This window comes from Acipenser ruthenus, chromosome 3 (assembly GCF_902713425.1).
Source record: "Acipenser ruthenus chromosome 3, fAciRut3.2 maternal haplotype, whole genome shotgun sequence".
Lineage (NCBI taxonomy): Eukaryota > Metazoa > Chordata > Actinopteri > Acipenseriformes > Acipenseridae > Acipenser > Acipenser ruthenus.
Window position 1 is genome coordinate 71,689,462 of NC_081191.1, and position 15,191 is coordinate 71,704,652.

Sequence of the window (15,191 nt, forward strand, 5' to 3'; positions counted from 1 at the left end):
ACTAGATACAATGTTAAAAATACATAGCTGAAAGGACTGTTTAATGAAGTAGGCTTCCACTTAGATGTACTGTAGTTGATTTTGTTGGTACAGTACTATATTTTCAACAAAAGTATTTTAATTCAGAACTATACGATACTGAAAATATCACTTGCCAAAAGAGACGACACATGGACTGTAAAACAGTATATACTGTACAGCGGGGGCAGCTGATTTGCAAGACCATGTGGGAATGGACCTGATTATGGACTGGGGAAGGGGATGGGAGTACTCTGTAAATGTGTTTTTGTAAACTGTGTTATTCTTGTTCGGATCTGTTAGTGTTCTCTATGTGCTTTGGTGCTCGTGAGACAGAGCTGAGAGACTGCCTGTGTGTGTCACTGAGGGGGTGAGAGCAGGTCTGACACGACCAGTCAGGGGCAGGGAGTATTGCACCAATAAGTGAGGGACTTGGGGGTGTATGTGGAGATGACAGTCTGAAAGAGAGAAGTGGGACCTGATGGCGGGAGAAATGAGAGAGAGTTGGGAGAGGAGGTTGAGTCTACGAACGAGAGGAATAAGAGCCATTGTTCACTAAAAGCTAAAAAATAATAATAAATACAGTGGTTTCCTACTGCTTTGAACTGCAACTGTTGTCTGTCTTATATCCTGGAAACCCTGCAGCTCAGCACTACAATACTTTTAAATCTGTTAAGTATTGTAGCAGTATGTAAAATTCCACATTTAACGACACAACAGCAAAATGAAATAAAAGTGTTACCCATGCACAGAACTGCGTAAAACGTAAAATTCAATGCAATTCAGCAAAAGATTAAAAAAAAAAAATAACACAATTTTCCAGAATTAAAACAGTATCCAAAGTCAGTTTTCAAAATTGCAGAATATGGTGCTCTAAGGCCCTAATGTCACAGTTCACTTACAAATGAAAATGCAAAAAAGCAACTAAAGGTCACAGATTTTAAAAAAAAAAGCATCACAATATCTAAAAACTGTTTAATGATTAACTTTTTTTTTTTTTTTAATTTAGTAGTCACGAATTAGTTTTTCTGTTATTTTCTCCCCAATTTAGTAGTATCCTATTATTATTATCATTATTATTATTATTATTATTTTTTTTAGCTCAGCTCACTGTTACTACCCCTGCGCTGACTCGGGAGGGGCGAAGCCGAAGTGTGTGCCGTTAGCCGCCTGCTTTTTTACACAATGTAGACTCACCATGCAGCCACCCAGAGTTACAGTGTCGGAGGACAATGCAGCCCTGGGCAGCTTACAGGCAAAAAAAGTGCTCAAATTTGTTGGTACCCTTACAGCTCATTGAAATAATGCTTCATTCCTCCTGAAAAGTGATGAAATTAAAAGCTATTTTATCATGTATAGCTTGCATGCCTTTGATATGTCATAGAATAAAGCAAAGGAGCTGTGAAAAGAGACGAATTATTGCTTATTCTACAAAGATATTCGAAAATGGCCTGGACACATTTGTTGGTACCCCTTAGAAAAGATCATAAATAATTGGATTATAGTGATATTTCAAACTAATTAGTTTCTTTAATTAGTATCACACATGTCTCCAATCTTGTAATCAGTCATTCAGCCTATTTAAATGGAGAAAAGTAGTCACTGTGCTGTTTGGTATCATTGTGTGCACCACACTGAACATGGACCAGAGGAAGCAAAGGAGAGAGTTGTCTGAGGAGATCAGAAAGAAAATAATAGACAAGCATGGTAAAGGTAAAGGCTACAAGACCATCTCCAAGCAGCTTGATGTTCCTGTGACAACAGTTGCAAATATTATTAAGAAGTTTAAGGTCCATGGAACTGTAGTCAACCTCCCTGGGCACGGCCGCAAGAGGAAAATCAACCCCAGAGTGAACAGAAGGATAGTGCGAATGGTAGAAAAAGAACCAAGGATAACTGCTAGAGATACAAGCTGAACTCCAAGGTGAAGGTACGTCAGTTTCTGATCACACCATCCGTCGCTTTTTGAGCGAAAGTGGGCTCCATGGAAGAAGACCCAGGAGGACTCCACTTTTGACAGAAAAACATAAAGAAGCCAGACTGGAATTTGCTAAAATACATATTGACAAGCCACAATCCTTCTGGGAGAATGTCCTTTGGACAGATGAGTCAAAACTGGAGCTATTTGACAAGTCACATCAGCTCTATGTTCACAGACGAAAAAATGCAGCTTTCAAAGAAAAGAAGAACATACCTACAGTGAAACATGGAGGAGGCTCGGTTATGTTTTGGGGCTGCTTTGCTGCGCCTGGCACAGGGTGCCTTGAATCTGTGCAGGGCACAATGAAATCTCAAGACTATCAAGGCATTCTGGAGCGAAACGTACTGCCCAGTGCCAGAATGCTCTGTCTCAGTCGCAGGTCATGGGTCCTTCAACAGCATAATGACCCAAAACACACAGCTAAAAGCACCCAAGAATAGATAAGAATAAAACATTGGACTATTCTGAAGTGGCCTTCTATGAGTCCTGATGTGAATCCTATCAAATATCTATGGAAAGAGCTGAAACTTGCAGTCTGGAGAAGGCACCCATCAAACCTGAGACAGCTGGAGCAGTTTGCTCAGGAAGAGTGGGCCAAACTACCTGTTAACAGGTGCAGAAGTCTCATTGAGAGCTACAGAAAACGTTTGAGTGCAGTGATTGCCTCTAAAGGTTGTGCAACAAAATATTAGGTTAGCGGCCCCATCATTTTTGTCCATGCCATTTTCATTTGTTTTCTTATTTACAATATTATGTTGAATAAAAAATCAAAAGCAAAGTCTGATTTCTATTAAATATGGAATAAACAATGGTGGATGCCAATTACTTTTGTCAGTTTCAAGTTATTTCAGAGAAAATTGTGCATTCTTCATTTTTTGTGGAGGGGTACCAACAAATTTGAGCACGTCTGTATATATATTTATGGGAATTGATTTTATTCTTAACATAAGGGCGGTAAAACGTGACTGACGTGTATCTGGGTAACGGATAACCGAGTGCTGACTGCAGTCTAAATATATTTTTTATCACTTCAAAATAAATACATCAAACGTTTGCCTTTAGGCACTATCTGTAACACTGCATTTAGGAACCTAGCAACCAGTTTAGTTTCAGTTTTAATGATTGAACAAACGGCATAGAGCTGCACAATTTCTTTAAAATGTCTTCAACCAAAAAGACACCAGCTGCATCAAAGATCGTAAATATTTCTGTTAAAGATCGCTCTGCCCAGTATAAGAACGGGACATTTCATGTGTAACCAGTTTATACTTGTTATTTTTACTTTTATTTGTTTTTATTTTGTGTTACAATTCATTGATGGCGAAAATAGAATGAATTAAAGGATTTAAATATGCAGTATAACAACTGTAGAGAATGATCAATTCTGAATAATAACTCGAATGAACAATTTTGAATGTGACAACGCTATTTTTCTGCTTTAAGAAATATTATGTTTAATTGTGAAAGCAATTTTTCATAGTGAAAAAAACAGCCCTACTTATGATCAGTTCTTTTAGTAGGTGTGTATTACATGGAACTCAGTCAAGCTTTGGGACAATTTGGCTTTCTAAGGAGCATAGTAGGTAACATCTAATATTACTTTCAGACTGTGCATAGGAACACAAGTTCATGGTTGACTACTTTGCCATATTTAAAAAAAAAAAAAAAAAAAAAAAAACCTTGGCTGTTAAAGACTACTGTAGAAGCCAGAAGATCCTGTTTAAGAATTCTACTTCCTGGAAGACAACATTGGACCAACTCGCTTCACTCTCTTCTGCCATCCAGATGATAAACTAAATGGTAAAAGTAATGGGCAGGGCAAATAGAAAATTGTGGTAATTAAACCATTCAAATACAGGAATAAAAAAATATATTGTTTTTTAAAAACTGTTTAAAATTTCACTGAGTTCTGTCAAAAGGATAGCAAGGAAAACGTAACATTATTCAGCAGGTTTCAATCGACTTTATGAAGCAAAATTAATTAATTCTATAAGGTGATGTAAAACTTTTGGCCATAGCTGTACAGCAGTGGTTCCCAACCTGTGGTCTGTGAGTAAACTCCAGGTGGTCCACAAACAACTCCCAAAATCCGGTTTCACAGTTCTAAGCAACACAACAAACAGCTTGTGATTGTGTAAACACGATCACAGTGAAGTGTCATTTTGGGCCTGTGATCGGGTAAACATGATAAGAAACGCACTTCTTTCTTTGACTTGCTGGGCCACCACAATTTGTAGTAGAGCTTGATAACGCATATCATTAGATAGGGGAGGAATTTAATTTCACTGCCTGCTTGCTTGTTTTTTCGTGTGACATCACTGAGACAGGCATTTCCTTTTTAAAGGGCGGAGACATTTTCAGCAGCACAGAGAAACAAAACATGACACAAGAACTTGTTTACAGCTAAGAGAAAAATGCGAAAAAAATTGCAAATCTGATGTATATGACATAGTTATATTAGAACATTTATTCTGTCATGTTTTACTTTATGTTTTTGCAACATTTATAAATATCAAGAAATGAGTGGCTATAAGCAGATACTACTTCATGAACTAAATGAGTCAGGTACTTTTTTTCCCCCTTATTACTGATAATAATGGAATGAATATACTATTTATAAATATGTATTTTGAGAAAATAATCAAATAGTGTCAATTATTGCTTTTAAAGACCCTGCGAATAAACGGATTATGTCATTGCAATCACTCAGGTGAAACAATGTCATGTAATTTTCCCAAGCATCAATATTTTTCAATAAAACTTTCAGGAAGTATTGTAAGGTCCCTCAGGTCACAGAATAACACATTTGTATACATGTACCTCTAACACTGCATCCACACTGGACGCGAGCGACGCTAGTCAGTAATTTAGAAGTCACTGCAGTCAAATGGGAGTATCCACAATGGCAGCGAACGACGCAAGCGACATCGCTTTGAGAAAAATTTGCGTTGCTAAAACAGAACCTGTTTCTATTTTTTTTTTTCGTCGCACGACTGGAATGAAACTGACCAATCAGAAGCAAGGTTAACACCCTTGACACACACCTCAAAACAGAAAAGTTATTTTCTGGGGTGCAGCAGTATCCATTATTATATGATTGCAAATTGAACTACTACAAAGGCATCTAGAAGAAAGACAATGCCTGGGTGGCTTGCAGGTGGTGCATTTAGCAGCACTGAGACATTTTCTTTCCGATTTATGCAAGTTGCATAAAAATAGGTTTATTAATAAGCAAAAATAAACCGTACCACACATGCAGTCTACATACCCAGCATTTAAATGAAAAATGTGCACTTTTGCTGGCTTTTAAAAATGACACAAAAAAGGTCCTGCATTCAAACAACTTGAACATGTGACCTAATTTTAAGGCTTTTTATGGCTTTTTTTTTTGGTTTGTTTGTTTGTGACAAGAAGGTCTTTACATACGCATAAATCAAAGTTTTGTGGAGATTCACCAAACAAAAATATTATCGAGGTCCTACTACACTATACGTTGTAAAACAAAGCCAGCAATATGTTTGTATTCTATGTGACGCATCTCAACATTACCACGCTCATACATAGGTTATGAGCCAGACTGTTTCAAAAGGAAAAACTAAATAAAAGTAAATAATAATACATGGTAAGTGGTGACCTGAGCATAATAACATGAATAATAATAATAATAATAATAATAATAATAATAATAATAATAATAATAACAATATAATAATAATAATAGAAACACAATTGAGACTGCAGTAAGTTGTATATATAAATGTATAACAACAAAATAATGTTGTTGAAAATATCAGTTCAACTATACTACTATTGTCCAGCTGTCTGCTGGCTTCAAATCAGTCTACTACTACTGGTACCACAAGAAAAAAAAAAATACTACGACTACAACTGTACAATTACTACTAATAATAATGAAAACAATAAAACTGTTGGATGTATAGGGATGTTCAATAACTCTAATCTATAGATTTTACAAGTCCAACCTTTATTTTACAACGGAGTTGCCAGAGGTCAGGGTGGTAACCAAACAAGCCCTGTTTTGTAATGGGACAGCCCATCTCTAGTATGTCCAATAGGAATGCATGGGCGGGGTTCATGTATTATTTCCAGTCTCTTGGATCGTTTCCAAGTCGCGTCTGGTGTGGATTGACATTCGGCGACTTTGCTCGCGTCGCTCTGTCCAGTGTGGATGCAGCTTAAGAATACATAAAAATTAAAAAATACTTAACGTTAAAAAAAAAAAAAAAAAATTTACATACTTTCTAATAGGGGTGTAAATCGTTTAGAGTTTAAACGTTAGTAAAGTGTCAAAAGTTTTTAATTTTGCTTAATTGTCAAAAATGTGCAGGTCAAATATTAAGCGGGTGTCCAGCATGCTTTTGGTCATGTGACTAGTCTGCTTCTACTGAAGCTGGATCTAGCATGGAGGAGGTGGGGACCAGACATGCAAGCGAAGTGTTAGGAAATGCGATAAAATTTGGGCTGAAAACATAACACGGTTGATTATTGAGACGATCGCAAATGGCATGCAACCAATTTCAACTGTGGACAATACCGGATTCAACTTTAATGTCTTTTGTTTTTCTTTTGTCTTTTTTTTTTACTACTGTCAGATAAGTACAAACTATTGCTATTAGTAAATTATTATTTTAAACGGAATATTGATTATTTGAATTAACGTGATACTGTACTAGGAATAAAGTCAGTTTGGTGTGAACATAACTAGTTCTTGTCTCTTATTACAGTAAGTAGGATAAACTAGCAATTTGGATTTTAGCACTGTTTGAATAATTAGACTGCATAACATTTCTGTAATAATGCAATTACTGCTCGCCCTCTAATCAAAACCGATAAAGACCATTATCGTACCGCCGATGCTATTATTATTTCATATTGCTTCACTGTGTTTATACATTTATTTATATATAGGGCTTAATTTAGTAATTTATTTGATATAACGCCCTTCCCCCAAGACGGCCAACTTCCGGTTTTCTCCTACTGTCGAGACCGCACATCGAGGAGGAAGCATACTGGCCCCTTTACACAGCATCTTTTTTATTTTAAAGTTTAAACGTTTAAACTGTATATTTTTAAAAGTTAACGTGATTTAAATTAAACGGAATCTAGCACCCCTAGTTTCTTAAGTACTTCTACTGTCCCCTAGAGTGGTCTGAAAAAAGGACCAATTCCAAGATGCTAGTGAATTTTTATAGGAAGAGAGTCAACTACTACAAAAACCTGGTCCTGGGGAGCAGCCCACTGAAAAATGCTTGGTCCTTAAAGGGTTAACCACATTATATATAATTATAAGATATGTATGTAGTCCCCTTTTATCTGTAGTCATTTCTTCCCCTTTATCTGTTTTATTTTATTATGGGTGTGTTTATTTTGGGTTTGATGCAATACCATGCATCGCCTTCAAAGACGCCATTAACTGAAACAGCTTTCTAATGTGAAACAGATACTAACTAAATAACTGTTGCACATTACGAAGGCACATTTGTCTTGTCAAAATTACAGACTTCTTATTTTAAACCAGCATTATTTAAAAAAAAACAAAAAACAACACATCTAGCATTTATGTAAATCAGTGTTTCTCAACCTTTTTCGTAATAACGCCCCCTAGGATCAGCTGAGCTTAGTCATTACCCCCTTGCCGCAGAAAATAAAAAAATTAAGAATTATTACCGATTTAACAATGCTGTTTAATTAACATCAATTATTAATTACATTTAATTCCACTAGTTCCGAGAATTAAAGAGAAATCTTTCATAAAATGAAAAAACAATTAAACCCCAGTCACTGGTACATGTACATACATAGTACATAAAATGTGTACTATTATGGAATATTGCAGACATATCTTCTTTGCTTGTGCCATTGTGTGGATAACAATAAGAATAAACTGAAATTCAGACATGGCAACAGGCATAAATGGAACGGCTGCTTCGTTCTGATTGGTCCATATTAAATTTGCATGACAAACCGTATAGCACAACTGGCAGTGATATTGCACACATTTCTGACTTGATGTTTACACAATCTTATAGTTTACAAGTCAGTGACATTTTGAAATAAGTTTCCTTAAAATTTTAAATGAGAAGGAAAAACAACACCCCTTTTTGCTAAAAAGCCCTCCTCCCACCCTCTTGGATGAAACACCCCTCTTTGGCTTCAGAACACCCCTTGGGGGAGGTATCGCCCCCGTTGAGAAACACTGACGTAAATGCACATCTTTCTAATCCATGCTCATTTTACTGCTTGTGTTCATTGTTCGGGGGGAAAAAAAAGCATAATCTGGCTGTTCCATCCTTTTCGCTCCGCAAGCGCACTGCATTGAATATTCCTAACTCTGTTGGAATGACTAAAACAACCAAACAAACAAAAAAAGAATCATTAAAACCACAGTTTTAGTAATTTTCATTTTCAACAATATAAAATATGTGCTACAGTGTTGCCAGGTATATAGAAATATCCCTATTTCCATATTATACGTTTTTGGAGAGGTTCGCTGCATATAGTAACAAAGTTAATGTGAAACAAAAATAGGCTAAATTTGTTGCTTGACTTGTAAACTGTACCGTAGTGTGAATGATCGATTTCAGCTCCATGTTATCATGTGGGTTTATTCAGCCAGGTTTAATATCTCACAAGACTATATGCGAAAAGGAAATTGTCTTAACACTACTTCGGAAAATAATGTGTACAGTCTGTTCTGATGCTGTCATATTTAACCAAAATACTATAAATCCTATCGACTGGGTGCCACCAATCCTGATTAATTTACACATCACAGCCCACCATTTTTTCTACTGTTTATAGAAAAGGTTTGGAGGTTATTCCAGTTACATCCATAGCTGCCTAACCCATAGGGAAGCGGGGGCACCCAATTTGACATAACTTTTTATGCTCAGTATACACACACTATCATTTTATGTTTTGTTATGGGTTTACCTTTAAACGGTTTAAAATTAAATACAAAAATGGAAAGACATTCAAAGGATGCCAGAAGGGCCACGTTGACAGAAAACCACACAAACATCGGTTTGACCCACAGTCTGCACTGCATTACAATAGCTAACATTAGCAGCTTAGGATGGAGTGAGTAAAACATAAGCCACTGGGTGGTTAATTTGAGACTACAAGACATGATTAGTTAAATTTAGGCTAGGTAGTTGTTAATTTAGTTTGTTTTTATTCTGTATTAATTAAATTCTATTCATTGAAAAAAGGCAAAAGCGAGAATCAGACCATTATTAAAAATAAGGGAAATTATCAGATTAATGTTCCTGCAGGGCCACAAACAGGTTTAAGGTTAACACCAACTCTTAATAAAATTGTGTTACTGTTATTAAGCAGTAGTAATAAACTGAAGCAGTGATATTTCAAAACCAACAGAAGCCTGTTTTTTTCATTAGTGAAGTCAGCTATAATATGTTTATCATTAAAAGCTTGTCTTTGTTCTTTATTGAAATTAATGTTCAGCTTTCATATTGAAGCTTGTTGTGTACTACTCATTCCATCAAACCAAGTAGAGTGTAGCAATTTGCTTGCATCATTTGACACATTTTTCAAACCACGTAATGCTGAAATACCTGCTCAGTTTTGTGGGTTTACAATTACTAAAACTGTAAATAATAAGACTGATCAGTAAGTTTTGCTTGGTTTCTTAAAGCTTCTTAAAAAAAAAAAAAAAAGTGTCCAATTATTGTTTTTCCCCCCATTGTCTCCCAATTTGGAATGCTCAATAGCTTTTCCCCTCACCACTGCAATTCCTCACAAGGCTCGGAAGACCCAACGGTTCAGTGGGCGTCCACTGATAGCACGACCAAGCCAGCTTCCCTCTTCACCCAGGAACTCCGACCTCTGGAGGACAAAGGCCAGCCCCTGCAGGTGTACACCCTTGAGCTCACTGGGCGTCTGGCCAGCAGGGTTCGCTGTAGCTCGATGAGGGGAAACAGTCCCTGTCGGATTTGCCACCCTAAGCCCATAGCCAATGCGACGCTCCCTTCAGTGTCCCCAACAAAGACCAGCCTACTTCACACTGCCAGGACATGAACCTGCGCTGTATGACTCACCCTGCGCACCACGCTGCTGCGCTTCTACCACATGAAACACCCGGGGACCCCTGCTTCTTAGGCATCTATGGTTATGTCAATCCGCTCTCCAGTTTTGAAGGAGTTAAAACTCCCAACAAACTTAAGTGTGAGTAAAAAAAACAAGTTTTCTGGAGAGTTTTAATGTTAGGTAACATTCCTATAAACTTTTAAGGTTTATGAAGTGGTAATCCCCAATCAACCTTGCTATGATTTGGGGAATAAACAAATATATAGCTTATGTTATTGGTATATGCATACACCTGACAATCAGTAATTAAGGCTTTTAACTTTGAGTGCTTTTAGACTTCTTTAAACTGTGTTGTTAGTCTTTAAATGAGATAGAATTACCTGTCAAAATAAAACAACTCCCAGTTTTTCCCCTGGTACACGTCCAATCCGTTCCCTTAATGTTGCAATGTTATTGCGACTGCTGTTCAATAGGTTGCAATTTGCTCTTCCTTTTTTTTTTCTAACCTCATGAAAATGTTGTGGCACACCGGACAATACAGGAAACTACCTACATAAAACATGAATACTGTACAAAAATACTTATTTCATTAATTTGAGGGAAATATAATTGAGCTACCTATAAAGCTATAGAAATAACCCCCAGCCGCATAAATAAATACATAAAAAGAAAACAAATTAGTGATGTTGGCGTTAATATTTCAGAATAAAATACAAAATGATAGCAGTTAAATTGCATTTGCATAAATAAAACAATGTAATCTACTTAGGGAACTGTATTTTTTCTTTATTATTATTTCACATTAAAATGATTTAACGTTCTTACTATTCAGCTAAAACCAAAGAAAGATTAATATTGGTGGACCAAACTAACAGGGGCTCTATTTGTAACCACAATTCAATCAGCTACTATTGTAAAACTAACGCAGAGCACATACAAAAAAAAAGTTAAGCCTATTCAAACAGCAGACTGGACTGTTTCCAATCCATGCGTATTTTACAAGGGTCGAAATAAAGTCAGATATTCACCAGCAGTGATGCAAAATGCTGTTACAGTAAACCCCGTTTTGTTTGCAGCATTTTTAAAGATGCGACATTTGCATTTAAAAGATGGGGAATGCGTTTCATTGTTTTCCATCTTTTCCCCCAAAACAAAGCCGAAAACCACAACACCCCCCCGCCCCCCCAAAACCTTAGTGATATGTAGCGCTCCCTCCTCCTCCTATAGTATATGTGGTAATGGGCTAATCTGACTTTTGGATACTAAGCATTCTCTCATTCTCTCATTCTCTCATTCTCTCTCTCTCTCATTCTCTCTCTCTCTCTCTCTCTCTCTCTCTCTCTCTCTCTCTCTCTCTCTCTCTCTCTCTCTCTCTCTCTCTCTCTCTCTCTCTCTCTCTCTCTCTCTCATAATGACACGTTCCTCGAAAGGCAAAAGCTAGCTTACCAAGCGGGCAGCCTCTGCCCAGGTGCGATCCTTTTTCTTCCGTTTGTCCTTCATCTCTGTATTTCATGGGTAAAGCAGCAGTTTGTGTGAGGTTTTAGATGGCAAGAAAACAGAGACAATGACACACTGACATACTGACACACACAATACCGTCCCCAAGACCTCTCTGCTGCAGCTGACAGCTGGGAACAACAATACACACTGACGTCACCCGGGGAAACATACAACATTCTCAGTACACTCTTCCGCACTCTCGCGAGGTCACCGTTCTCCAGCAACGCGAGAGAATTCTGAAAAGCGTTTTCGTTTAAAAGAACAGCAACCCCCTTTTCCTACACGTATTCTTTCTTAAAAAAAAATCAGGGTTCGTAAGGGGGGAGAATTTGCTGAGTATGGTCAATGTGTAATATTGTTTTTTTTCTTAAATAGTTAGTAGTTTAGACTTGTAGTATACATTTATGAAATTATCGGTACTATTTTTACTTTTAGACTAAAACTTGCGCATAGGGTAGTGACTTTAAATTTTAATATTGGTAAATCAAGACCCAATGTGTCCTGCAGTTCAAGCTTCAATTGTTTTTTTTACAGTACTTTCCACAAACATGTTTATTATTATTATTATTATTATTATTATTATTATTATTATTATTATTATTATTAAATATGTGAAACACATACAATAAAGTTTGGGGGTGCGGTTAGCTTTCTTGAAAGCGGAGTATTTCTTTGGCTGTTATAGAATGGAAAACAAGCCTGCGGGATGTACAGGCTGCGATATATATATATATATATATATATATATATATATATATATATATATATAATTACATTACTAAGGTAAATATTAAATATTGAGAACAACAAAAGCAAAACAAATAAATAAACAAAAGATACATTGTCAGTTTACAAGCCTTTGTTGTTTCCTAGATCCCTTTCAAATGCATTTATTTATATTATTATTATTATTATTATTATTATTATTATTTATTTCTTAGCAGACGCCCTTATCCAGGGCGACTTACAATCGTAAGCAAAAACATTTCAAGCGTTACAATACAAGTAATACAATAAGAGCAAGAAATACAATAACTTTTATATGAAATTAATGTCATGAAAACATGGACCCACATTCTTGACCCACGATTTTTTCTTCTTATACATTTAACACGTTTGCACGTATGTGTACACTTTAAAATACAAATTTTAAATAAATAAACAATAATCTGTCATGGATGTTGTGTTAGATGTTCCAAATGGAAATGTCCCCATGGGAGTGTGTTCTCCTTGTTGCCTAGATACCAGACGCGCTGTAACTCTGGACAACAAAGCAGAGCAGAATGTCTGTGGCCGAAGATCAACAGAGGAATAAAACAAGTCGTACAGTAAACAGAATGTAAACTGTAATTAATTTTTTTTTTTTTTTATTATTATTATTTTATTTCGGCAATTTGTAAGTATATGCGTCGCTTCTATACCCCATTTGGGCTGGAAACTATTCAGTTTTAGTTGTTGTCTCGGTTACTGTGTGTTGTTAACACGGAAAGGCAGGGTTAAGTTAAAGTTATTTTGTTATTTATGACACCTTTTTGGCGACTATATGAGCCAAGATGGCGACCGGTAAATTAAATTTCATTTTTGAGTTAGTTCATCTTGAGTTGAAAAGTCTGTTTTAGGTTTATGCATGGTTTCTTAGCCAAAACTAACCTGTCGAGTTCTGCCATCATTCATGAATAAAACTTTTTTTTTCCCCCAGTGTAGGTCCAATATCTGAACACAGCGGTTTTTACTATCCAATATACATTGTCGTTAAATAGTTATTTAATACAGACATGTCTGCATTGTTTTTAACCGTTTTTTTAAATTATACAATAGGTTACTATTTATGTTTATGTAAAAAAAAAAAAGAGGAAATAAATTGTTAATACATTTTTTTTCCCTTGCATAATATATCATAATTTTTCTCAACAAAAGTCAAGCAGATTTTTTGTTTTGTGACAGCAAAGAATTGACGGCAATAAAACTTTATGACATCATAAGCAGGCTTTTGTGATATCATCAATTATATAGAGGGATCAATCTCATTGACTAACAGTTGGTCAAATCTGGAAGCTATAGGCTGTTTAACAGCAATTGGCTTTGCCTTGTGCCAGACAGCAACCTATATTTGAACACCCTGTTGTGTGTTATTGCTTTCTTATATACAGTAATCCCATTGTCATGAATAACAAAATACTGGTACATTTCTTTCTTACAGGCTGTTGAAAGTCATTGCATTGCAAAATGCCTGATGTAAAACTACTTACATTTCCTTCAAAGGGGGAGGAATCTCGTTTACAAAGTAAGTCATATTGATACTGTATGTACAGTTTAAAATTACATATTAATTTGTAAATTAATAATCTATGTTACTATATATATATATATATACTATATGTACTTACTATACTATATTTACGATATGTACTGTTGAAGAAGGGCTTTTGCCAGAAACATCCTGAAAATAAAATATTTTTAATCTTTTAAAATGCTTTTGTGTACAATTAAAAAAAACGTTTCTTTCATATGCTATATATATATATATATATATATATATATATATATATATATATATATATATATATATATATATATATAGGGCACAGTAAAGTAGATTATCCATTTACAAATTAATGTAATAACAGTACAAGTATATGCCGTTAGCCCTTTGCTAAATAATAACCTCTGATAAAGTGTTTCATAATTTAAGGAATAGCAAGCAAAACAGGGGGTACCATTTCTGTTTTCTTGGCAACAAGACTTGCACCGGGAAACTGAATTGTATTTACAATTTAGCAATGACTTTGTGAAAGGCATTTTAACAAGGTAAAAATAAAATTATGGTTCTATTATGGTTGATCAATTAAGAAATTTAGATCAAAATGCAAATGTAAAGCAGATATTACATTTTTAGGTATACAATCTTTTTATAAGACAGCAGTGTGTTATTTGTGTTGTAAATTGTTTTTTTTATTGGACATCCTAATAAATGTCTTCATTGAATAGAACATTTTTTTTAATACATTACAAATATTTTGCTTATTTTGAGAGAAAACCAAATAAGAAAGCTACTGTGGCCATTAGTATCAAAACTCAAGTGGATTCCATACATGTTGATAAAATGTTTATGAAACATGAATCTCCTTGATAACACTGCATAGTGTGTCCAGTTTAACAAGGAACTGGTACCATTTAAATACCTAAAGAGACTGACATGTACTTCTCATGTTGATTCAAGATGATTAGATGGTCACCAGTTTTGTTATTTAAGGAAGCACCTGCCAACTGAGCCCCATACTATCAGTCTGTCTGTTCAAATGCCCATTAAGACTGGGAGGTTTTAAATGAAGCACTCTCTTTGTTAATGTTAATCTTTTGAATTGTGTCCATTTTGTTTTTATTTCACAACAGCTAATCAAGCCGTAAATGGATTTAAAACCTAAAATGTACAGACGTGCTCAAATTTGTTGGTACCCTTACAGCTCATTGAAATAATGCTTCATTCCTCCTGAAAAGTGATTAAATTAAAAGCTATTTTATCATGTATACTTGCATGCCTTTGGTATGTCATAGAATAAAGCAAAGAAGCTGTGAAAAGAGATGAATTATTGCTTATTCTACAAAGATATTCTAAAATGGACTG

General features: G+C 35.4%; 2 protein-coding genes across 3 annotated transcripts in view; one reads left to right on the top strand and one right to left on the bottom strand.

The window, feature by feature from the left end:
• The window catches only part of LOC117394785 (putative Polycomb group protein ASXL3), a 75,088-nt gene extending 63,315 nt beyond the window's left edge, over window positions 1–11,773 (bottom strand). Inside the window, exon 1 of the mRNA XM_033993352.3 lies at window positions 11,513–11,773. Within this exon, the coding sequence (XP_033849243.3) occupies window positions 11,513–11,566 (54 nt within the window). The 5' untranslated portion in view covers window positions 11,567–11,773. The remainder of the gene's footprint in view (window positions 1–11,512) is intronic.
• A 1,065-nt stretch (window positions 11,774–12,838) lies between these two features.
• LOC117394341 (coiled-coil domain-containing protein 178) overlaps window positions 12,839–15,191 on the top strand; it is a 102,752-nt gene continuing 100,399 nt past the window's right edge. Inside the window, exons 1-2 of one of the 2 annotated variants that reach the window (XM_059016258.1) lie at window positions 12,839–12,912; window positions 13,767–13,850. In XM_059016258.1, coding sequence (XP_058872241.1) covers window positions 13,793–13,850 — 58 coding nt within the window. In that variant the 5' untranslated portion in view covers window positions 12,839–12,912; window positions 13,767–13,792. Of the gene's footprint in view, window positions 12,963–13,766; window positions 13,851–15,191 lie in introns of both variants that reach the window. The other variant, XM_033992498.3, reaches the window with a different exon arrangement.